General features: G+C 37.3%; 1 protein-coding gene across 7 annotated transcripts in view; it reads left to right on the forward strand.

The window, feature by feature from the left end:
* Positions 1-26,102, forward strand: part of LOC103714392 (regulatory-associated protein of TOR 1-like) — a 33,385-nt gene that overhangs the window by 1,706 nt on the left and 5,577 nt on the right. For 3 of the 7 annotated variants that reach the window (XR_605213.4, XM_008801623.4, XM_008801619.4), the window contains exons 2-17: positions 5,427-5,529; positions 9,609-9,691; positions 9,773-9,931; positions 10,025-10,141; positions 10,273-10,430; positions 10,822-10,976; positions 11,063-11,207; positions 11,291-11,369; positions 11,510-11,611; positions 19,347-19,430; positions 19,543-19,653; positions 19,869-20,222; positions 20,299-20,488; positions 22,814-23,434; positions 23,597-23,926; positions 24,058-24,181. Coding sequence is in view for 6 of the 7 variants with exons in the window: in XM_008801623.4 (XP_008799845.2) it covers positions 5,427-5,529; positions 9,609-9,691; positions 9,773-9,931; positions 10,025-10,141; positions 10,273-10,430; positions 10,822-10,976; positions 11,063-11,207; positions 11,291-11,369; positions 11,510-11,611; positions 19,347-19,430; positions 19,543-19,653; positions 19,869-20,222; positions 20,299-20,488; positions 22,814-23,434; positions 23,597-23,926; positions 24,058-24,181 (2,915 nt within the window). In the remaining variant the exon portion in view is untranslated. Of the gene's footprint in view, positions 1-5,421; positions 5,530-8,383; positions 8,486-9,608; positions 9,692-9,772; positions 9,932-10,024; positions 10,142-10,272; positions 10,431-10,821; positions 10,977-11,062; positions 11,208-11,290; positions 11,370-11,509; positions 11,612-19,346; positions 19,431-19,542; positions 19,654-19,868; positions 20,223-20,298; positions 20,489-22,813; positions 23,435-23,596; positions 23,927-24,057; positions 24,182-26,102 lie in introns of all 7 variants that reach the window. The other 4 variants (XM_008801621.4, XM_008801625.4, XM_008801626.4 and 1 more) reach the window with 4 other exon arrangements.

Here is a 26,102-nt window from a genome sequence, read left to right on the forward strand (position 1 = left end):
GCGATTCTAATGGTCTTCGTTGAGGAAAAATAATATGTTTTCATCAAGATTAGAAGAAGAGGATGGAAAAAGATAGGCCCTTATGCTTATTAAAATTTTGTTATGATAGCATTGATCCTGCTTTTGCCTTTTTCAGGAGTGTTTTTCATCATTCATTTTTTCCCCCTCTTCATACATTTTATTAGTCAAACACATCTCAGGGGACTTATTTTTTAGTATATAGATATAGTGATTTGTAGACTGACATTTGTTTATTGAACATATGATATAGCTTGGGTTGAGGATCATGTGTCTCAAGCATAGGAAGCTTCTGGATGAACAGTTGAGTTCTACCCAAGCTTTGAAGTCTTGATGTTTGTTTCAGTTTGATTGAGCCCTTTTGAATTTCAATTTTGGCAGTTGAGTTCTGAATTTTGTAATTTCCGTAAAAAATCAAGACTTAAGGAAAATTAGAAAATAATATCACATATAATATGAAGCAAAATCATGAAAGATACAAAATTCTAAACAAGCTAAATTTTTAATAAAAACCAATAAAAACAAAAAAATATCGTCGCACATCAGCTTAAATTCCATTGCTTAATTATTTGTTAACAAATTGAAACATTAAAGAGACAACTCTGTATATAAGTATCTGTATGAGTAAAATATATGAAAGCAAAACTGCATTATTTATTTGCATACTATTTCTAACTTGATATAATGATTATTATCATTGCAAGTTACAGATTAACTTCAAAATTTTATCTCTGCACTCCAATTGAGTTCTTTGGTCTTTTCAACTAAAAATGGCTTGATGGTATTTTGGCTTGAGGAAACAAGAAATCAATTTGATGTTTGCTCTATTGGATGTTAGATGAAGTCAGGGTTTTGGATCTTCTTCTGACCTAAAGCAGCCATCAAAGATAAACTTAAGAAGGAAAAAGGTCCATTGCGCAAATAGTTTGTGAAGAATTCAAGGAGCATAGCAGAATTAACCATTTCATGATTAATTCTACTTGGCTAGGATGAATTCTAGTAGAAGAAATATCAGTTTGAAAAGAAAACACTAGTGACTAGGTGTAATTCACATAGAAGAGTAGTATCGCTATGTGAGTCAATCTTTTGACTAAAAAAAAAACTATGACAAAATTGATGTCAAATACCTAAATTTACTCAAGGAAATGAAGAAATGATATATAAATGACACTAACAAGTCAATAACTAATAATTATGTTATCGACGATTAATTTTGGCTTTGTATGGAATGGCCAATAATAGATTTTCACTGTCTAATTTCATGTGAAACCAACTGGAACGAATCAAACTCAGAATTTGCAGCAAGTTTTGGTTCAAGTTTGGCTAAATAATCTATTTTGGCCTTAGTAGATTGATTCATGTTGAAAATTAAGATGTCTTTTCTAGGCTTGATTTGCATGGCCAATACGGGCTCGGCTTTGATTTGGAGGGCCTAGTCCTATCATTTTTGGAAGCTTTTAAGTTTCTTGGTCCATATTCCGAGCTTAGATTTTAATTGTTTTTTTTAATTTCTATTGCAAATTATGGAAGACTATCACTTAGTTTGACTTGCATGTGGGTGATTGGAGTACTTTTCGGGCTTGCCCATCATTGATCTAGTTAGCATATTGGATCTTGGATCTTAAATCGTTATTTCTTGCCTTGTGCACTTGTCTTGCTGCCATGATGTCAACAATCATCTTCTATTTTTCTCTTTTGATCCTACCCAGGAAATAAAGAATCTTGACCGTGGGACTTGAGTAAAAGAATGAGGAGGAGGAAGAAAAGTAGACCATTTATTTATTTACTTCTTTATTTTTGGTAGTGTGAGTAGACTATTTATTGGATGATTAGTCTTGAAGGATATATTGATTTTTAACTATTAAGAGGAGTTGTTATTTGTTTTAGATAAGAGGGGATATTGCATCCACTTTTCATTACCAAGATGAGAAACACATATACCATATAATAAAATAAGAAAAAATAAGTTAACCAAAGGAACTATTAGGAGAATATGTGTATCTTTTCTTAACAAAATATGGTCCCAGTCTATAGACATATATTGTAAGTTTTCTTTGATACTACTTGATTTTCTAATGCCTTCCTTTGTAGGCTCATTCACCGATCTCCTATATCCCACAAAGCGACATAAAAGTTGATGCTTCAAGCTCCTTTATCTTATGCTCATGGTTTGTCTTTGAACTTTTTGAAAGCACTTCAGATTGGCCCAGTGGCTCTATTCAACGAATGGATTGTAGATTCCATTTGCTCGTGGCGTAGTACTTGACATCATCTTGATGATTAGGTTTTATTGCACTAACCTCCTGTTGTTTATGTGGCATTGACTATGAACTTTCAATGTGGATGAAGGTACGGTTGTTGACATGTGCTTATGTTTACACCTAAATTTAGGGACTGCAGACATCTTATTAAAAATTTTGGTGATCAACATGAGCACTATGATGGATAGAAGTATGTAAACCCAGGATTTTGTTTTGGCCCACCAGTTGGTATTGTGGTCTTTAAACCATGTTGATGTTGCTTTTCTCTTATCATCAATAGATCTAGTTTGGCTAGTTTGATGATATGGCATTCTCTAATGATTACTCCAATATCGAGATGGTATATGGCATGCACAGCTTTGAGGATTGAGGAAAGGTGATGCAAGGTTAGGATGAGGGCCAGGGGAAGCAAGGGTTTTGCTCATTTGGTTGTGGAAGCATGTGGTCTAAGGTTGTTTAAAGTTAGAAGACAAGTCAAGGTTTGAACTGCAAATGAGACATGTTGAGTCCTCTTCTACCTCAGGAAGGAATTTGTCTTGTCTATTTAGCAAGAAAACAATAAGTACGTACATTTTTAAAAAAATTATGCAAGTAGATCTATCTCAAAAGAAATAGCTGGTATCTTATTGATCAATCACTTGATTTGACTGGAGTTGCGTTGGCCTCCAAAAGGGTTCCTTGTGTCTTTTGATGTTGCATTAGTTTTAAGAAGGATTTTTTTCTCCTTTTTTTGAGTTGTACTCGAAGGAAACTCTTAGAGTTGCACCATAATGAGGGTAGAGTCACACCAACAAAGAACACTCGGATAAAGTTTCCAAAGTTCAAAGCTTCATTTACTTTTTATGAAAAGTGACGAGCATGTATGATCTTTATCATTTCTTAAGGCCCCTTTTATCAATTGGACTCATGGTGGTGTCTAGACCTCATCTACAAAAAGCCGTAGAAGGAAAGGATTCAAGCAAATTTGACACCCTAAGGTGATTTTATGACATTTGGAGCCTTTGAAGGACACTTGTAACACCCCTAGAATCAACGGATAGCTATATGTTGCCTCAAATAAGTTTCCTACCTTGTTTAGGACTAAAAGAATAGTATCTTAACTAGGGTATGCTATCTCGGTACCGGGCTCCGTACTGGTTCCACTCTATCACTGTGTCGGTACGTCCGGTGCGGAGGCCGGTTTGGCGTACCGACACTCGGTACGCCTCCTGTATCATATACGAGTACCGATCTGGTATGGTATAGTATGCCTCCTATCGTCCGGTTTGGTACCATATGGCGTACCGTGATCCTAATTTTGATGGTTGGTCTTGAATTGTCAAATCTTCTAATTGAGCTATCAAAATTCATGATTGCTTTTGCATCACTTACACGACTTTGGTATTTTTGACCTTATTTTTAACTCTAATTGATGAGATCAGGGGAAGCTAATTGGATGTGGATCAAATGGAAGCGGTTTGGTCCCAAAATTTTCCAGGATTGACTAAAGGAATACTATGCCCATATCTTCTTTCACTAGTTGTAGGTGCGCTTATTGCCAAAATTTATGACAATCTTTCATGGTTTCTATTATTTGTAAGTGAAATAGTGTTTGGCAAGAGTAGAGGTTTAAATGCTAAATTAGAATCATGGAGGAAATTCCCTAAAGGATGAGGACCTAAAAGATAGAAGAACAAATGTAGAGTCTTTCAAATGCAGTTTCATGGAAATAAATTGAGGCTATATGTATGTTGAATGATGAAAGATAACCTAGACCTAAAGTAGAGAGAGAGAGAGAGAGAGAGGAGAAAGATGAAGACATTTCTACTAATGGTGTAGAGTAAAAGTTTTTTGGATGATGTGGAGAGGTGTTTTATGGGAAATGTGACTAATGAATTTCTTGGTGATTTACCGGAAAATTTTAGAGAATGATCATAGGAAACTATGTCGTAGGAATCAAAATATTGGGAAATGAAGAGTGTCAATGCAAATGAGATTGTTGCAGCTAAAATGAGAAGCTAAGATGGATGTATAGTAATTAGGAAGCATATAGTGAGAAACGAGCATGTTAGAGGGTTTACGGCACTTGGAGACAATCAAAATAATGAAATGCCCATCAAGATGGTATAGGTATGTGGTGAAAATCTGACAAGGCTTTTGTAAACAGAGGTGCTTGAATTTGCATTGAAGGCTATCTTAGCTGACACTGATGGGAGTTTTGGCAAATAATTTCAAAAAAATTGCAGTGGCAGTGGAACACCAAAGCTAGTCCTTAACAGGAATATGCTTTACGAGGGTTCATCACATACAAAGCTTGATAAATTTGGTTATTTCTATTTGGATTATATATATATATATCTACACTATATTAATAAATGAGGGAGGAATATGCCATTTTATGTTCCACTATCAAATTTTGTGACCAGAATAACCCTAGTTTCTCTCTTCACGAGTATCTGCAAGAAAGAAAAAATGACTAAGGTGGTTAGATATATAATTCATGCACACCTCTCTTTGTTTATGTGCTTTTGTTTAATCTACACTCTTATCTGCATGATTTCTCCTACACATCCCACGCTAGTTGAACTCTATTTAAAAAAAAAACCTATCTCTCACTGCATCCCCAATACATTGGACTCTTTAAATTTTTTAAAAATTAACAAAAACATCAATGCTCTTTCTCCAGTCCACATTTTTATCAAACTCTTTTTTTTAATAAAAAAATATTTTCTTAACGTGAATTGCATTTGTCCGGTTTCTAGTATATGCATGCATGTATGCCTGTACATATGTATATATTCGTAGTCATGGCTGCACATGCTTTGTGTATCATGACGTTATGTCCAGCTTAACAGAGAGAATTTTTAATTTACTGAAATATTGAGCTTATAATGCATGACTTTACCACTGTAATTTACAATATCTTAGTGATTGGTTATCTCTGTTTCTCTCCACCATGCTGTCATGGAGATAAACTTGGTCCTCTTTAGTCTTTAATGGATTATAGCCATTGTATTTCAAGCTTTCCTTCTTTGAATCTTTACAATACCTTTTAACCAACTCTTAGTGTTACCCAATCTAGATGGAGTCCATAAGTCTGTAGCATTATTTTAATTGATTTTAATTTTTGAACTTCCATATTTGATTGACTATGAGTTTGTAGTGCAGATGAAGACGGAATATGTGGCACTTGTTTTATGTTTAAATATTGGTGTTGATCCACCAGATGTAATAAAAATCTCCCCTTGTGCGAGAATGGAGTGCTGGATAGGTAAAGTCGGTTACTACCACTACTTTCTTGTTACTATCAATATATCTGTATTCTGTTCTATTGCTGCTAATTTTTATTATTAGTGTCTTCTGCTACCATCTTAGATGAGTTAGCTTCTTAATGTTTTACAATGAGTTTTTCACCTTAAAAGATTTTATTAATATGCATCTCCTTTCATTGTCACATTTTAGAAAAAAGGCAGACTATAGACTACAACAAGGGCATCATTAAAAAAATTGCTGCATATTTGCAGCCCTGCAACTCTCCACCCCCCAACCCAAGAAAAAAAGGTTCTGCATGTTGTGGGTTTGCATGCATGTGTGCACACGTGCATGTCTCTGCATAGTGTCTATAGCTGCATCTTTATGGTCCAAAACACATTTTATCATGAAACCACAAAATCTCTCTATTATGTGTATGCTATTATGCCTTTTTTCACAGTAAGCCAGAACATTATATGGTCATCGTTAATGACGTGTAGTGTTCCTAACCCCACCCCTTCACTTCGATATCAAATTTATGATCCTAGCACTTTGGGATTGTATGATATTTATGCATTTCTAATAGCATTTGTGTTTACTATATGATAGTAAATCATTTGAAATTATTGCTGGAAATATTTCTGTCATGGTACGCCATACCGTACTGAACCAGGCGGTATGAGCGTACCATACTATACCGGTTTGGTACCGGTACACGGTATGGATGGTGTATCGACGTTTGGTATGCCCAATTGTTCAAAATTTGCTGAACATAGATAATTGCAAAATAAAAAAATAATGCCATTTTTTCACAGTAAATAATGGGATCAGGTTTGCTTCCGATTGGATCAAGGATTGTGGTATGTTCTAGGGTTTTCTCTGATGTATTCTGTGCAAAAATGGCTTTAATGATTTCTAGATACAACTGATTGATTGATCGATCGAATCTTTAATTAGTTTCCTGAGGTGATTCCTTGTTTCCCACATTTTAATGTTGTCAAATCCATATGAACTTGGCTTAGAGAGCACCAATAAATCAAGCTCTCAACACTAGTGATGCATGACTAATTGGTTAATGACCTTTAATAAGTGGAAACAAAATTCCTTGTTAAAATTTTGAGATGAGTTTGTATGGATTATTTTATGAGATTCCCCTTCTTGTCAAGGAGATTCAAGTGATTGTATTTCTTGTCCAATGGCAAAATACTACCTTGGAAGATTGCATCTAGCTTTGACAAGCGAGGCACATTGCTGAAGACAGTTTATTAATTCACATTCCTGGAATGTCGATGGATGATAAATTCTTTGGTTGGGTGGGTGTGGGTGAATTAATCTAATTTAAAGGTTTCTTGAATACATAAGATACGTTTTTTAGAAAGAGAACTTTAATATATTAACCTGCAAGTTGTCCGGTAGCACTATATTTTGACCTTTCTATGTCCCAAGAGATGCCATAGTCTCAATGAAGGTTACTTTATAAGAACATATCCACATAAATACCTCTGAGAACTATTATTGTCATTTTTACCTTTAAAAGGATCAACATTATTTTCTTTCCGCATGATATCAAGGAGAATAGCCTAAAAACCAAAATTATCTTTTCTTAGATATCTATGGTGAAAACATCGTGTCATCATCCCTAGATTGGGGAAAAGATTGAGAGAGTGAGGCATTTAACTAGTAAGTGGTATATGAAATAATTTTTTTAATTGATTGCTTTGTAATTTATGTTTCTTGCCCCTAAAATAAACAAGGTAATTTGCTTCCTTGGTAAACACCTCAAATTTTGGGATCATTGTTGCTCTTCTTCATCGGCAAATGTTGTGATCCAAGCAAAAGCACTTGCTTAAATATGTTCTAGCCTATGGTGATCTAGTATATGGTAAATGAATGTAGCAAGATATTGTTGTTTCTGGTTGCCTGAATAAAAATTCATTTCATTAGTTTGGAGAAAAAGCTTAGATTGAGAGACTCTGGCTTAGGTTTGGTCCACCTTCTTAGGAAGCACAAGAGTTGTCATGCCCATCGGCCCCATCCCACTACCATATTGAAAATAAAGTGAATGCAACAATCTAGAAACCCTATTGAACACATTAATTATGCCTAGGCTTGCCTTTCATTTCAAGTAGTTAACAATCTCTTCTAAGTCTCAGATTGTTATCACCGAGGTTTATTGTACCAGTGCATACCGATTAATCGTATCGTCTCGATATCGAGCCAGTATACAGTACGGAGGGTGTACCGACACTCGGTCATGGTATGCTCTCCCGACCCGAGCTGGGCGATACAGGGCATACCGTATCGTACCTATTTGGTACCGGTATCCGGTACAGATGGCGTACCGAGTATCGGTATGCCAAAAAAAATTATGTATCGTACCGTACCGACACTGTGCTAGTGTAACACTGGTACGGGATCCGGCACTGAGACGGCGAATCTTGCACTCGGTACACCAGACCAGCCTCAATACATGACATATTGACATTGTAATAGGATGGTACAGATCTGGTGAACCTTAGTTTTCACCTTACTTCTTGTGTTTTCTAGACCATTCTCATAATCTTGCCTTAATGTGGTTCAACAGCCCGTTATGTTTTGCTTTATATGCATGACACACTACATTTTTTTCTTGGAATTTTGTTCCACTACCATGCCATTGGTGGTCTTGTCTCTTTGATTTCGCACTGGATTGTTCTTAGATTGCTATCATTTTTTTTGCTATAGCATTACTCTGTTCCTGGAGTCTTGCTGTCGGTCTTCCTATCTGACATAACCATTTTGGTTGGCCCTGCTCTATTCATCCACTCTTCATTTACCTTCAGCTTGAGCATCGCCATGTTTTTATTTTTTTGTGTGTTTTGAACTTTTGGCAGAAACATCCTTATGTGCCACCTTAAGATTCTTGCAGCTTTGGGACTGTTGTGCACCAACTCCTTGTGCATCAGCAATATCTAAAGATGCTTCATTTTCTTGAGGTAACTACCATGAGATTTAGCTACATTTCTTGCCTTGTTTGGCAACCATAGTTGGCTAATCTCTCTTTGATGTTTTCATTTTAATAGTTTTGTTTGCATCTGCTCAAGGTGCTTCATATTTCATTAATGTGCTTGTTGATAATTGGTGTCATCGGTCAGCTAGCTTGCTTTGCTGGCAATCACATGCTGGCTGTTTCACCTTCACCAACCTTGTTAGGCAGGATTTCTACTAAAATGATTTACATTTAAAGTTTCTTTTTCGGTTTTTTGAGTGTTACTTGAGATTTTATAGAGAAGTGGGTCCCATTCTCTCCATTTTCTTTAAAATTGTCTTCATTGTTAGGTTTGCTTTACAAATTTAGATCATGTGCCGCATTGGGCCTTGTCGTGTGGCAACTCTGCAGCTTTTGTTTTGTTAACTTTTCTGATGCATCTGTGCTATCATGGCAATTCCACCATAGCCTTGTGTATTCTATTTTCATCTTGGCCTAATTTATTTTCTCTGCAGTGTGCAGTTTGCCCCATAATCAGTCATATTCTCACAATATTTGCTGCACTGCTTGTCATGATTTTCCTTTTCTTTCAACTGTTGGATCTATTGTTGGCCTGTACTTCTTGTGGCAAATGCGTGATTTATTCACTACCTAAGTTAGGAGAGGAGCAGGGTTGAATGAGGGTGCTAGAGGAAAATTAGTGGAATAGCTTCTTGCTTCTATGCCATGACAGCACATACATGATGTGTCTGTCTAATTATGCACCACTCAAACTTTATGATACTTTACGTTTCTATGTTCTAAGATTTGCAAAGCTGATCCAAATGTTTGGGAGAATGCGTGATGCTTACGGTTATGGTTGGCAGGTTTGCATTTGGGTGCTTTGTGTGCACCCATTTGTGTGGTGTCTTTCTTAGTGTGTGAGCCCTTTCTCATCTATCGAATCTGGTTTTACATGCCCTAGCAAGATTTCACAAGCAATACAACTCTTTCTCCTGATGGTTCATTTTGACTCTTATGATTAGTATTGCAATCATATGGATAATGACTTCAGCACTTGTTTTCCTGCATTTCTTCCTTGGTTGATTTCCTAAAGGATGAATGGTTTTTATTTCTTCTTGGCTTGTCAGATCCTTCTTCTATGGCTGCTCCAAAGGCTCTTGAGACAATTGGAAAAGCCTTGCATGCTCAATATGAACGATGGCTACCTCGGGTAAGGCTTGTTCAATCTTGTGGTATGCTATGTTATTATATTAACTCGTTTATGCAGTTAAGAGTTGTCAATGTGTAACAGGCTCGATACAAACGTCAACTTGATCCTACTGTGGAGGAAGTGAAGAAGCTTTGTACTACCTGCCGCAAATATGCTAGGTCAGAAAGAGTCTTATTTCACTATAATGGACATGGAGTACCAAAGCCTACACCTAATGATGGAATTTGGGTTTTTAATAAGGTCTTATCTCTGATTTTAATCACCTATTTTTATATTGTTATATTTACTCTAGGACAACTGTTTAAAATGTTATTTTTTTTCACTCTGTTTCAGAGTTATACACAATATATTCCATTGCCTATCAGCGACCTTGATTCTTGGTTGAAAACACCATCAATATATGTTTTTGATTGCTCAGCTGCAGGGATGATTGTCAATGCTTTTATGGAGGTTTGCTCTACTTACTAATAACTGTCTCGAATGGTTAAATTTATAATTTTTCTGTGGAAGCCTTTATTGCATTATTTCATGATATTAACATTCTTTTTTGATGTGGGAACTTGTGTTCTCATATTTTTTAGCGCATAGAGTGGAACTCTTCTGATGCATCTGCTTCATCAAAGGACTGCATTCTGCTTGCTGCCTGTGAAGCACATGAGACTCTTCCTCAGAGTTCTGAATTTCCTGCTGATGTGTTCACATCCTGTCTAACAACACCTATTCAAATGGCATTACGTTGGTTAGTCTCTTCCTTATGCTTTACTCAATTGCTATGCACCAAGTTCTCTAGAAGAGCATATGAAGCATTTCTGCAAGTGGGTGCTCTTTGGCAGTGCAACTGGGTTATGCTTTTCCTGTTTTGTCATGTCTTGTTGTTACCATGTTCTATTTTCTGGAGTGTCGGTCATATTGCTGTCACCATGTATGGAGCTTCTTTGTTGCTTATTCCATGCCTTTTACTTGGTTGCTTGAACCCTACTCTTGGTTACTAGAAGCTACTTTTATGGTCAAACTTGATCTATGCCAGCCAAATATTAAGTACATAATTATAGCAGCATGTACAACTTTTCATAATGAGAACCACTGCTTGTTGTCGTTATGATTTAAGATTGTTTTCTTTTATTACTTAGGTTTTGTTCTCGCTCGTTACTTCGTGATTGGCTTGATCACTCTCTCATAGACCAGATTCCTGGTCGCCAAAATGATCGAAAAACACTTCTGGGGGAACTGAACTGGATTTTCACTGCTGTCACTGATACAATAGCATGGAATGTATTACCTCATGGTATTAGATCATTTGATTATTGTTATGCATTTTCTACATAATTTTTCGAAGGAGTGAAATGTTGATATGTAAATGACAATGTGCAGATATTTTCCAGCGGCTATTTAGGCAAGACCTGCTAGTTGCTAGTCTCTTTCGGAATTTCTTACTTGCTGAGCGAATAATGCGAGCTGCAAATTGCTCTCCAAATTCATATCCATTGTTACCATCGACTCATCAGCATCATATGTGGTAGCCACATGGAGCTATTAGCTTTGTATAATTAGACATCAGTCCTTATTTTTTCTTTTCTTATTAGAGTTTGCACATTTCAGGGATGCATGGGATATGGCGGCCGAGATTTGTCTCTCTAAACTTCCACAATTAATTGCTAATCCAAATGCAGAGTTTCAGGTTTTGTGATATTAAGATACTTGCAGCATTATGAATGCAACTGCCATTTATCTTTATAGTATGACCATCAAATGTTAAACAGCGTTGTCATGTTTTATTGCTATGATGTTTGCTGACATTTCTTATTTTCTGTATATCAGCCTAGCCCATTTTTCACAGAACAATTGACAGCTTTTGAAGTGTGGCTCGACCATGGCTCTGAACACAAGAAGCCGCCTGAGCAGTTGCCTATAGTTCTTCAGGTGAGGCACTTATTTGCTTTATTTGATACATATTTGCTTTCTTAATGGGATGTTTTTCATTTTAATCAGTTTTGCATAATGCTTTTCTACTCTCAAATGGTTATTAACGTATTAATTGTTCATGGTATTAATGATCAAACATGGTGCTAAACTATCTTAACATGGTGCAAAAGCAAAATGGATCAACTTAACATAATATAGTGGATTTGTGATGGTTTAAGAGGCTTGTATTAAGGTAGCATTATAGCAACACTATGAGTTAATGAGCAGAGGTTACAGCAATATTACTGCAAAATTTAAAAAACAATGCAATCTTTTGACGGGATGACAGGCTTGTAAGTGAGCTGAGATTGTACCCTAAGGTTGATCATTTAAGAAGAGAAAAGATTGTGCATTTGAGCTGTGATGGTATTGCAAGAAGCTGCACTAGTTTAAAATTATGGAAGTGGCACGTGCCAGTGAAAGCAACTAGGTAGGTGACAGATCTAGGTGGATGGGTCAGAGCCTTGAGCTGTTCAAATTGTCAAGATGACTTCTAGAATTGTGAAATTGATAATGTGGGATGGTAGATCAATGAGTTTTATGACTTGAAGTGGCAATGGGATTCAATGGCTGAAAAAGTCAGCTGGAATGTCAGTAAGCTGAGCCAGTCAATCTCAATATAAACCAGAAGGTGAATTATGGAGCATCATTGCTACACTATAATTCCCTGGTGCCAAGTATTTACATGTATTCTTTGCATCACTGAGATGCTATTGGTAGCAGAATAGGTTAATTACCTAGAAAATTGCAAGAAAAATTAAAGGACTAATGTCACAAGGCTGATGCATATGTAGTCTAAGTATCTAGCTGGAAATTATCAGGAGCTTGAGGTTGCAGATGAACCTTGCAAGTCATATAATTTAATAATAAATGCTTCATGAGTTGTTATGCTCTGACCCAATAGCACGAGCCTTGTACGTGATAGATGGCCGCACATCCATAAGGTTTAACTCCATATGACATGCAAGGCCTGCATTTTCATATATATATATATATATATGTCATTCCATACTCAAGAAGTGGTAGCAAAAGCAACAATTAGTCTGATGTAATTATTTAAAAAGAGAATGTCTACAATCTCAAGAAATCAATAAAGGAATTTCATACAAATCTGGTCAAAATTATTCATTCAAAAGAACTAATGGGGGCTTACCTAAACCTCTTTGGTTAGCCCCACTCCCGTCTATTCCTCTGCATCTGAAAAAATAATAGAAGAGAGATAGTGAATTTTACAAGCTCAATAAAAATTGCAAGAAAAAATAGAGGACTAATGGCACAAGGCTGATGCATATGTAGTCTAAGTATCTAGCTGGAAATGGTCAGGATCTTGAGGTTGCAGATGAAGCTTGCAAGTCATATAATTTAATAATAAATGCTTCATGAGTTGTTATGCTTTGACCCAATAGCACAAGCCTTGTACGTGACAGATGGCCGCGCAACCATAGGGTTTAACCCCATATGACATGCAAGGCCTGCCTTTTCATATATATATACATATATACATACATATATACATATATATACATATATACATATATATACATATATATATATACACACATATATACATATATATACATATATATACATATATATATATACATATATATATATATATATATATACATATACATATATACATATACATATATATACATATATACATATACATATACATATATACATATACATACATATACATATATACATATACATATATATACATATACATACATATACATATATACATATCTATACATATATACATATATACATATCTATACATATATACATACATACATACATATATATAGATACATATATACATACATACATATATATAGATACATATATACATACATACATATATATAGATACATATATACATACATACATATATATAGATACATATATACATACATACATATATATAGATACATAATACATATATAGATACATATATACATACATACATATATATAGATACATATATACATACATACATATATATAGATACATATATACATACATACATATATATAGATACATATATACATACATACATATATATAGATACATACATACATATATATAGATACATACGTACGTACGTACGTACATATACACGCCATTCCATACTCAAGAAGTGGTAGCAAAAGCAACAATTAGTCTGATGTAATTATTTAAAAAGAGAATGTCTACAATCTCAAGAAATCAATAAAGGAATTTCATACAAATGTTTGGTCAGAATTATTCATTCAAAAGAACTAATGGGGGCTTACCTAAACCTCTTTGCTTAGCCCCACTCCCGTCTATTCCTCTGCATATGAAAAAATAATAGAAGAGAGAGTGAACTTTACAAGCTCAATAAGTTACCTAAACCTCTAGTTAGATTAAGCCTATTATGCAAGAATATAAATTTTTCAATGTACAAGATTTTTAGTCAAATAAAAGCATGGTGATGAACACATGGTATAGAGTACGTCTATCAATATAGATTTCAAGATATAGAATGCATCTGACTAAAATAATTTTCCAAATCAAACATGGATGGACCATCCACTCTCACTCTCTTAGTATTTACAACTATTGCCATGATCGGCATGTGGCAAGCCCGACAAGAGATTAGATCCTAACTATAACATACCGTCCATCAGTCATGCACCAGTGATCACCCCATTGGTGGCTTGGAAGAAAACTAGCTCTGAAATCGCACGAAAAAGCATGCTTCTATCCAAGGTCCGCCATACCGGTACCGGTCGGCGTACCGGTGGCGGCCCAGACTGGTACGAAACTGGTCCCGTACCGGTGGCGTACCGGTCCGAACTGGTCCCGTACCGGTCCGTACCGGTGGCGTACTGGTTCTTCAACAATAAATTACCGGTACCAGATTTCATGCTGATCCGGTACCGGTCCCAGGCCGGACCGGTACGTACCGGCCCGTACCGGCCGGTACGGACCGGTACGGCATACCATGCTTCTATCAGTGTGTGCTAGCGATCAACCCTGACTGGCTAAGCTCGGAAGGAAATTAGTTTCGACTACAACACATCATCAATCGGCGTGAGCCAGTGATCGCCCCATTTGAGGCTCGGAAGGAGACTAGATCCTGAACCCATTTGATCATAGTTAGATTTGCAACATGATTAAATCAACACCTTTATCGATGCAGTAAAATTCAGTTCATGCCCAAGTAAATCATAACATACTTGATCCAGTATTTTAGGAATCATTTCTATTTAGAGCTTACACGATACGTAATTAAAACATATGCATAGATAATGTCCATAATCGAAATTGTAGATAATCTCTCGAAATTCGCTCAACAGGAAGGTTGTCCAAAACCTAAAATAATTTAGGTGCTTATTAGATTTTTGTAGTATATTATATACTATACAAAGTCCCATCGAGCTATGAGACCTTCTCATGCTTCACAACTTAGGGTTTTTTTGAGACAAGTGGTGATTCTAGATCCGTGAACTGGCGACTCTACACTAGGGTGGGGTTCAGTCTATATCTACACCACCACCAAGTCTAGCCTAATGTCTAGGGGTCTCGATCACTTCTTAGATCTCATGATTAATTACAACCTAATTACTAACACAAGTATTTCATAGCAAGACGGAGTTTGCAATTACCTAAATGTGGAGGGGGTCAATTCCAATCATGTCTCCCAGCTATCAAGGGTCCTGGCTTCCACCTGATCAGATTAAGAATTTGGATTAGATCTAAATGGAGGGAATTACCAACAGGGGAAAGAGAGAGAGAGAGACTCGGTCTAGTTCCATTCAAAGGTTTGAGCTTGATCTATCGATGATAGAGAGAAGAGAGAAAATCATGGTGAATTTGTACTTGGTCCGTAGCTCACCTAGAAAGGGGAAAGAGGAGAGGGAAATTTCCGAGAATAGAAAAAAGAAAAAAGGAAGAAAAAGAAGTGGTAGAAGAAGGATGCAGAGGAAGAGGAGGAAGAAGCGAGGATGGGGGATGCTAGTAGTCTAGCGGCATGGTGATGAGGCCGGAGAGCTGACAGCAGTGGTAGCAAGCAAAAATGGGCAAAATGGAAGGAAAAGAGTCTCGGATTCCTTGGAAGATAGAGGGATAGGGCTCAAATTTGGGTCTGCTCATCGAAGAGCCTCACAAAGAGGGTGAGTTAAGGGAAAGTAAGGGAAAGGAGGGTGGCATGGCTTGCAGCAAGGTGGCTGCGGCCTCTGTCCGCGTGCATTGTCCGCGTGCATAGAGAAAATATGGAGAGGAGCAGCTCCCCTTGGCTGCCTCGGTGGCCATCTTCTTAGTGATAGAGACCGCGAGAGGATGAGGAGCTCATTGGTGAGTAGCAGAGGTTGACAACTATGACCGGAGGTGGCGGCTTGTGGTAGCAAAAGATGGAAGTCAAAACATGGGAGGCGGTAAACAAGATCTTTTTGGCTGTGGTGGGGTGGTGGGGCGATGGTGCTCGACTTTGGCAGCACGATGGCCACCGGAGAGGAGGAAGAAAGAAGGGATGGCTATGAGTGCTCGATGCTTGGTGGTGGATCATTCGGAGGGGGAGAAAGGATTAAATAGTGCGGGTTTTTGTCAAGATAGACTCGGCTCAACGAGGGGATATGATCGGCCATTCATTAGTTGGAAGCAGCCCCGACGGCTGGCAACCATTTTGTACCGACCTCGCAGACTCTGCGTCGGCCATGGCTGTCTGGCTATGGCCCTATCTCTTCAACGGGGCTCGGGTTTTTTTGGAATTTTCAATAGAAGTCAGTAACTCTTGCGGATTTTAGTTGAAACTTGGTCCAATTGGACCAATTTACACGTTAGTGGTCAAGAATTAAGATTGGATCATGGGTGGCCAAAGACCCCATATGACGGATCGGACATTTGTAATATCTTGGAAATTGAAGTAACAAACATTATAGAATGACACTAGGATGATCCAAATATGCATGAATGATTGGAAAGGTCAAGGATGTGAAATGATTGTAGAATCCACAAGCAAATGGAAAACATGATCATAAGCTGATGATAAAAGTGCAAAATGACTTTTTTCTGTTAGTCATTATAAAATGTGCCATAAAATAATGTGCACATGAATTGTTGAACTTACATAAGCCTATAAAAGAGCTCAATAAAATTCCTAGAATGAGGAGCAAAGCTCCACCTTTAGTAAATGAAGTGGGTTGGAGAAGCAAGAAGGTAGGACAAAGAATCTAAAATGACAACCAATGAACCATATAAGTAAAAGTCAGACTAGAATGCATCGAGACAACTAGGGAAGTAATAAAGAGTTGGTTTTGCAGGGATACAAAGTTAGTGCGAGAAACCAAAAAATGGTAATATAGTATAAGAACCATAATAAAATGGTGATATGGGAATTGTTGTGCACTAAAGGTGCAACATTAGAGATGGGTTCCATCAAGGACCGCTTAACTAGTTTTGAGAACCATACATGTATGTTATCGGTTAGGTACAACTAGTATGGTATGGTATGCATCCTATACCAACACAGAATCTCAACTTTTTTTTCTCACTGCTAGTATGATATCACCTGAAACTGGGTGGTACAGATCGTACTGGGCGATACAAGTTTATTTTGCATATGAATCGGTTTGGCCCATATACTAAACTAAACCTCAGTACTGTAATGGTATTTTATCGATATGGCACAGGGTGATACTGGTTGGTACGATATATCGTTCCATACATTAGAAAGATTGTTAGGCTCATGGTATGCCGTACCGTACCGGACATACCGTATTGTACCTGTTCGGTACCGGTACTGGTGGAGTATTGACCCTTGGTACGTCAAAAAAATTTCGTACTGTACTGTACCGACACTATACTAGTGTGGCTCTGGTACAGAGTCCGGTACCGGTACGACGAGCCTTGGTCAGGCTTATAGTATTATTGGGGTCTTGTACATTAAAAGAATGAAGAATCATGTTCAAGAAGCAAGCACAAAGTAGTCTAAAGAATCGATTAAGGAAAAAGTTAGGATAGCAAGGCTCAACATGAATATTATGGTTTATGAATTAGAAAATATAGTAGACGAAAGGTAAATCTAGATTGTTAAAAAGGAAATAAAGTTAGAAATGGACTCAAAAATGGATGAAGTAACAACGAATCATGAAACAAGTTTTGCGACCATATCTATTTACTGTATGTGAAAATGTCTAGATTTGCTTTATTGAGTATTTTTAATTAATTAAATATTTTTTTGAGTTAGGTGATGCTGGCTTTCAATGTTCAACTATATAATTTGTCCAGAAAATTTCACATCAGTAATTGAATTAACATGACTTCACTTGCCCTTCGCCTCTATTATATTCATACACTAAAGGACGACCTGGTGCATGAGGGTCTTGCTATTGTGGGTTTGGGAAGAATCAAATGTACGTAGCCTTACCCCCATGTGCAGAGAGGTTGTTTTCTTGTTTCAAACCTATGACCTCTAGGTCACAGTGAAGTGACCTTATCGTTGCGCCAAGGCTCACCCTCATGATATTCATACACGTGCTAAGAAAATTATCTGCAATCTATACTTTCATCATTACTGGTGCTATTTTTTTGGAAGGAAAACAGCGAGAAAAGGAGATTTATCACTTAATATGTTTTTTATTCTTCAAGATAAACAGTTCCATTTAGTAAGTTAATTACTAGTTTGAATTTATGACAAGTTTTAAATATGCATATGGTACATACATATTTGATGATTTATTCACAAATCTATGATGTAGACTTATCTGGTAATCTTTCTGATATCTTACAATCAACAGGGTTGCCATTTACATGTGTTCATAAAAGTTATTAGAGTTATTAGATATGCGATTCCCAGGGTCCTCTTTATTTATTTATTTTTTGTGGGAAGACCCATCTCTGATGCCTTATTATGTTGTATGCAGTAAATAACTTGGACTCGTATACAAATCCAAATATCTGTTTTTTTTAGGGTAAGTTTTTCTAGTAAGTGCTAATCAAGGGGATTAATATCCATGTAGACATTATTAGATGCACAAACTTTTGTGTTCCTAAGGTTGGATTTTGGGCGTAACACAGTATGTTTATTCCATCGCAATTTATATTGAGGTTTTATAGCTGTTAAGCTTTGCATGATTTTCTTGTAGTAATTTATAAGCTTCTGACCAATGCCTGATTATTACTGATGAATTTACCAAGGAATTGGTGGGTAGTAATGCGTACAATTTCTAAAAATTATCTGGATGTTCTTAAATTCATGATTGCCCATTAGATGTTGATTAAGGGTTGCAGATATTTTTCAGGTATTCTTATATAATTAATTTCTGTTCCTAGGATTTTGCAAGGCCCGAGCAAAATTTATGGCAACCTAGTTCAAGGCCAGGCTGTAGTAGTTGAAAATATACATACAGTTGCATTTTAAACTATACAATTTTTTTGTTCTGCTAGTTCTCTCATTTGTTAATATTCAATTCATGCTTGGATCATTAGAGGCTCCTCTTCTTTCAGAGTTATATCTAAGCATATTTCTAGCAGAGGATGTGGCCCGTTAAAGAATGTGAGGAAGGATTACTAACCCTAAATAATTAAGTTAATGAATCTTGATTTTGATTAGAGATTGCTTATATGTACATTTTGACAGTTCAGATATCTATAGTTGTGTACAAATAATTTTTCCCTGGCCTGTTACTCTTTCTTGCTTGCTGAAAGCATATATTATTTGTAGGTTTTGCTTAGCCAGTCTCATCGATTTCGTGCGCTGGTGCTTCTAGGAAGATTCCTTGATATGGGACCTTGGGCTGTGGATCTGGTATTTTATTATCGCTATATTTAACAAATTATTTATTTTCTATCTGTATATGGCTGGAACACTTGTTTTATTCTGCTTTTGTGTTTCAAGCTTCACATTTTGTGTTTTTTAGGCCTTATCTGTCGGGATCTTTCCTTATGTGCTCAAACTATTACAAACAAATGCAATGGAATTGCGCCAAATTCTTGTTTTTATATGGACCAAGATACTTTCTCTTGATAAGGTAGTTCAATCTCTTTCTTGAATTAAGTTGTACCGTCTGCATTATTTCGATACACTTGTGGTATTCAGGAGAAATAATTTCTGTGCTTGTTAAGTTAGTTAATAGACAACCTAAGTCAAACAAGTTGTTAATTTTGGCAATTTTCAGATATTTTATAATGTTTTTCATGTATGTAACAACTTCATTTTTTTTATTTTTTATTTTGGCACCATTAGTCTTGTCAGGTTGATCTGGTGAAAGATGGGGGCCATGCATATTTCATCAAATTTCTTGACAGTATGGATGCTTACCCAGAACAGCGTGCCATGGCTGCTTTTGTTTTAGCAGTTATTGTGGATGGACACAGGCGGGGACAGGAAGCATGCATTCATGTAAACTTAATACATGTTTGCTTGAGACATGTCCAACTAGCAAGTGCACCTGATGCACAGACTGAGCCTTTACTTCTTCAGTGGCTTTGTCTCTGCTTGGGAAAACTCTGGGAAGATTTTCCACAAGCACAGGTAGTAGGTCTTCAAGCAGATGCACCTGCAATGATTGTACCTTTGTTGTCGGAGCCTCAACCTGAGGTAGGATTTTCCTTCGCTTTACAAGTGATCAATTTAGACCCTCACTATTTCATATTTATCTTTGGTCTCCTGCCAGGTTAGAGCTGCGGCTGTCTTTGCACTGGGCACTCTTCTTGATGTTGGATCTGTTCCATGTGGAGATGGTCATGGAACTGATGAGGATTGTGAAGAAGATGAAAAAATCAAGGCTGAGCTAAATATTGTCAAAAACCTTCTACAAGTTGTTGGAGATGGAAGCCCACTTGTCAGGGCGGAGGTTGCTGTAGGTATGAAATTTTTCTCCTATAAGTTCTGATGTTCTATTATTGAAAATTTTATTTACCTCTCGAGGCTGTTCTTTTCTATTATATTGTTCTCTGATATTAGATAGTTAAGGGGGAAAATATCAGATAACAAGTTGATGGGCGGCCTGCTATGCTTTTGCATAGCTAGGAAGAAAATTCTACCCCATTTTGATAAAAAAGAATATGTTACCTACATAAATTGCAAGATGTCACTTGAAGGTATATGAAATCCAATGAATATTTATAGATATTATTCAGTGATGTTGACTTCATTGCAGCAATACCAATTTTATGTATGGGATACATATATTGTCCATGAATCTAACTTATTGTAATAATGCTACATAAGTTGTTATGTCAATAAAAAATATCGAATTTTTTGTGGAGAACGAGAATATGGTGCAGCTGATTTGGAGCGAAAGTGGTCTAGCCAGAAAGGTCTTTATATTAACAATCACTATAACCATCCCTTTTGACAGTATAATCCATGAATTTGTCAGGATCTTAGCTATAGCTTTTGATGGTCTAGCCCATGAAATTCCATTCCAAGATTGATTCCAACGTAAATTTATGCATGTGTTTTCAGGGCTTCAAGACCAGCTTGAGCTTAAAGGAAATAAATAAATTATGTTTCGAGTTAAGATACATTGAAGTTAAGGTCTGAGCTCATATAATTTTTTGTATGTTCATATTATTTTTCTTGTATTTTCTTAGATCAGATTTACTAGCTTTTTTGAGGATGGGTTTTACTGTCTTGCATGTGACATTAGTGGATATATAGACCAATATTGTTACAAGCAGCTGCCAAGGTGCTTAGTTTGGCCAGGCTGCCAAGGCCAAGCTTGTTCAAACCCTACCTCTTTAAGGGTTTCTTTTTCCATTTTCTTTTCATGTTTACACTCCATATGCGACACATGGGAGGGTAGTGAAGGCTACCACTAACCTAGTAGCAGCCAGTGGGTTGATCAATGGCTACCAATTGGTCAGCTGCAGTGACAAGTAGCAGCGGTGGATTCAATGATCAGCACACCTCTTCTTCGTCTGGCGGCTCTGGCCATTATGCCTCTCGTTTTTTTCCCCAAATTTTCCTTTCTATTCTGTTTGCTAGCCCCTAGTCTGCTTGCATCTTCTCCTACTTCTTGCTAGTTGCTGTCTGCTTATGTTCTACAACTTGTTGGATGCTGCAGTAGCAACAATGCTGCTACTGCTCTACTTGTGGATTTGGTCTTTGGACTCTTTTAAGTGTGAAAGATTGGTTCATGATCCCATAAATGGTAAAAGAAGATATTATAATACATACACATGCTAATTCATGCATATGATCAAAAGTATGCATAACAGAAGATCGGACAGCTTTTCTTCTTAGGTGGCCACCTAAGCGCCAAGGCACCTGTCTAGGCTGTACGAGGGGTCACCACCTGGCCAGGCCTAGGTAATTTCAAAACCTTGATATAATACCAAAATTTAGCTTTTGTTACAATATAATGGCTCAAGCTTTGGGTACAGGTTGGTTGAGGGCTGGAAATGGGTTGGATATGGATTCGATAGTGTATATCCATATCACTTTATCCACTTTTCTCAGCAGATACGAACAGAGATGTGGATATTAATTGGGCTTCCTTTCTCTCTCTCTGCACATATTTATATATATGTATATATATACACATGTTTATACACATGCATATACATGTAGGTACACACACACACACACGTACGTACACACACACACACATATAGAATGCTCTAAACTAATATGGTGCGTATTAGATATCTGTAAAATTTATATATATTTGACAGTCGTATCATATGGATTTGACATGGGTGATACCATTTTTAATAAAGAAACATGAATATTAATATGATATATATTTGCATTTGTTATATACACATACATTATACATACATGCATGCATGCATACGTACAACATATATACATGCATTCATGCGAACATACATGAGTAAACATAATTGATATGATGGGATAAGTCAATGAGATCTTTTTCAGAAGTTAGTCCTTTAAGTTAAAGAATATAGCACTACTTATGTGGCTGTGTATATAATCAAACTATTGGCAGGATAGAAAAACCATCTTTATGATGTGTTCATGTCCATTTCCATATTTGTGTCATTACAGGATGTTTTAGTTGGAGAATGATATAGCAACATCAGGTTATGCTGTAAGATATTTTTGTGCATCGCCCTCTTAATTTGGAACTTGGAGAATGATATGCAACCTCATGCAGCATGATTTCATCAGTTTGGTTTTACTTGTGCTTTGTGATTGAGATTGTTATGCTTATTTGGCAGCCCTTGCCTGCTTTGCCTTCAGCCACAACAAGCACCTGAAGTCAATTGCTGCTGAATACTGGAAGCCTCAATCTAATTATCTATTGAGCTCATTGCCATCTTTGGCTAATATTAATTGTTCAAGTACTGGATATGCAAACCCAAACCAGTATATGCACTCAGGAAGTGCCCTTTCCTCCCATATTGGCCCGGTTCTGAGATTTGGCAGTGACAGCATAGCTACTGCTCGAGATGGAAGGATATCCACAAGTAGCCCACTTGCATCTGAAGGGATAATGCATGGTTCTCCACAATCAGACGATTCTTCTCAGCATTTCGATTCTGGCATACTTATAAAAGAAAATGCTACTAATGGGGTCATCAACTGTCCTAGGTCAAGGCCTCTTGAAAGTGCAATGTATTCACAGCTTATTTTAGCTATGTCTGCTATGGCTAAAGATCCATCTCCTCAAATTGCAAACCTTGGTCGAAGAACACTCTCTATTATTGGTATTGAGCAAGTGGTTACAAGGACATCAAGGTTTAGTGGAGGTATATACCAAGTTGATTCGTCTGCGCCATCTGCATCTCCTAATCTTGCTGGATTGGCACGATCATCTTCATGGTTTGACATGAATGCTGGTAATCTTCAGTTTTTTTGTTCATCAGTTTGTTTAAATGTTCTTCTCAATCTTGGGTATGGTACAATTTATCATTTATTATCCAGCATCCTTTAATAATCAGTAAAATCACAGCAAAAATTCCATTATGCAATGCTAATTTTGTTGCTGTTATTTTATGCAGGCCATTTGCCCAAGACATTTAGAACACCTCCGGTTAGCCCCCCGCAGAACAATTTCCTCACAGGTTTGCGACGTGTGTGCTCTCTAGAGTTCAGGCCTCACCAATTAAATTCTCTAGAAACTGGACTAGCTGATCCAATTTTAGGTTCTGCTGGATCTTCTGGAGGTTCTGAACGCAGCTTACTTCCACAGTCAACTATTTACAACTGGAGCTGTGGTCATTTTTCAAGGCCACTTCTTACTGCTGCTGATGACAATGAGGAAATGATGGCTAGAAGTGAGGAAAGGGAAAGAATTGCCCTGAATCACATAGCCAAGTGTCAGCATTCTTGTAAGTGGCATGATGATTATACGATCTGGTTTCTATATCTTTGATTTTTTTTCCCTATTGTTTGGTCATGCAGTTGCCGCCTTTGATTTTCTATATCGATGAATATGATTTTGTGTTTACGTGACTTGCAGCTATGAGCAAATTTTATAATCCAATTGTTAGTTTGGATGCAAAGTTTGCAACGGGTACAAAGGCCACATTGCTGCTACCCTTTTCTCCTATTGTAGTTGCTGCAGATGAGAATGAATGTATCAGGTAATTGGATGGTAAACTTTTGTCTCTTTTATTTTAATATTTATGTCAGTTTTGAAATGTGCTTCATTACATAGATAGGATTCTATGTTGATGGATCTTCACCGAATGGGTACTTGTATAGCTGACTGAGTGTGGTTAGGCCGAATCTTAGTAGTTTTCTTCTTTTTCTCATTTTCTTTATGTTCCCTTGTCACGAATCCTTTTCCAAATTTCATACCTTGTCTTGCATCTGCATAGTGTTCTTTTATTATGTGGGCTGGTTATGATTCTTGTTATGAATTTGCTATCACTTTCATCACCATTATCCATGGATTGCCGAACCGGCCGGTTCAGGGTGTATTGAATCGGATCAGTTAGTTAACGGCACAGTTTAGCATATAAAATCAAAATGACCACGATTCAGCATAATCAAAGGGTCGAGGCCTCTTGTTAGCTCGAGCGTCGCCCTCCCATTCGTTTGAGGGTTTTGTCTCCCCTCCTATTTGCTTGAGCGTCGCTCTTGCCCTCGCCGACTGATGGTAAGCATCTCCCCCCTCTCTTTCTTCCCCTCCCCCCTCCCCCCCAAATCAAGACCCTAGAACCCTCCATTCGTCTGAGGGTTTCGTCTCCTCTCCCGGTCACTTGAGCGTCGCCCTTGATGCCCTCACCGACCGGCAGTAAGCATATATCCTCGCTCCCTCCCTCCCTCCCCTCTCTCTCCCTCCCTCCCTCCCCTCTCTCTCCTCCCTCTATTGACACTGGCAGCCCCCGTTAGTCCGAGGGTTTAGTCTCCCCTTCTGTTCGCTTGAGCATTCCCGCCTTCGCCGACTGGTAATAAGCATCTCTCCTTCTCCCTCTCTCCCTCCTTCTCCGGCTCTCCCTATTTTGATATGCCTTGGAACGGCATAGTATGGACCTATACTGTGCTGAACCGGTTGTTGGCCGGTATGCCCTCCAGTACCAGTTCGTCAAACCTTGTCATCGTCATTTTTGTTGCTGTTTTTGTTATTTGTTGGGTGATACCTGTATTGCTTTGAATACCAATAAACTTTGCCATGGAAACTGGTTGTGGAAATTTAGTCATAAATATTGAAGTCTAATTTATTGGATAATTACTTGGTGCATATGCTGTTTGATCATATTGATGGTAGTTTTACTAGAAATGCAATTGTAATAATCGTTTGTTTGAATCTTCTGTCTGATGCAACCAAGATCACTAATCTGCTCTCATAATACTAACTTAGCTGTTGCAAACTAGCTTGCTTGTGATGCTTTAAGATTGATATATCCCATCGATAAATCATTAAGTGAATTAGGTGCCCCATCATTACTTACTAAATACTCTTTTGGATTACATTTTCATTAGAATAAATAATTGTACAAAAACTCATTCTATATCTTAAGATATAATTATTTCTTTAGATAATAACTATGTAATAATTTATGCCCAACTACTTTTGAAATGTCATCATGTCTTAAGTGATTTATCTATTAATTATTTTGTACTGGCGAACAGTGTTCTGAATCTGCTGATGTGGACTGGACTGAACTAGTGGCTGGTTTGCAGGTTCATGATCTGACCACAGGTCATCTGGGCCACAGAAATATCTTATTCCTTTTGCATATATTTCTCAAACCCATCACACCTTCCTCTTCACCGATGCCGTCAAAGTCAAATCTCATCTCAGATCCATAACTTATCCTCTCGGCTCCTCTCACCATCATATTCAAGCTCTTTAAGACAGCCTTCTCATCTCTCACCATCATCTTTGTGCGGCCTTTTAGCCTGCTGGTTCTTTGCTGCAGCTGTTGCAGTCAAGCACTCCAACGGCCATCTTCCCCTCATCCAATGTCAATCTTCCCAACGACCCTCTCCTATCTTTCAGCATCACTTTGTCATCGTCAATGTGTAGCCCCTCAATGTGCCCTCCTTCCCACTCCA

This window comes from Phoenix dactylifera, chromosome 3 (assembly GCF_009389715.1).
Source record: "Phoenix dactylifera cultivar Barhee BC4 chromosome 3, palm_55x_up_171113_PBpolish2nd_filt_p, whole genome shotgun sequence".
Classification (NCBI taxonomy): Eukaryota; Viridiplantae; Streptophyta; class Magnoliopsida; order Arecales; family Arecaceae; genus Phoenix; species Phoenix dactylifera.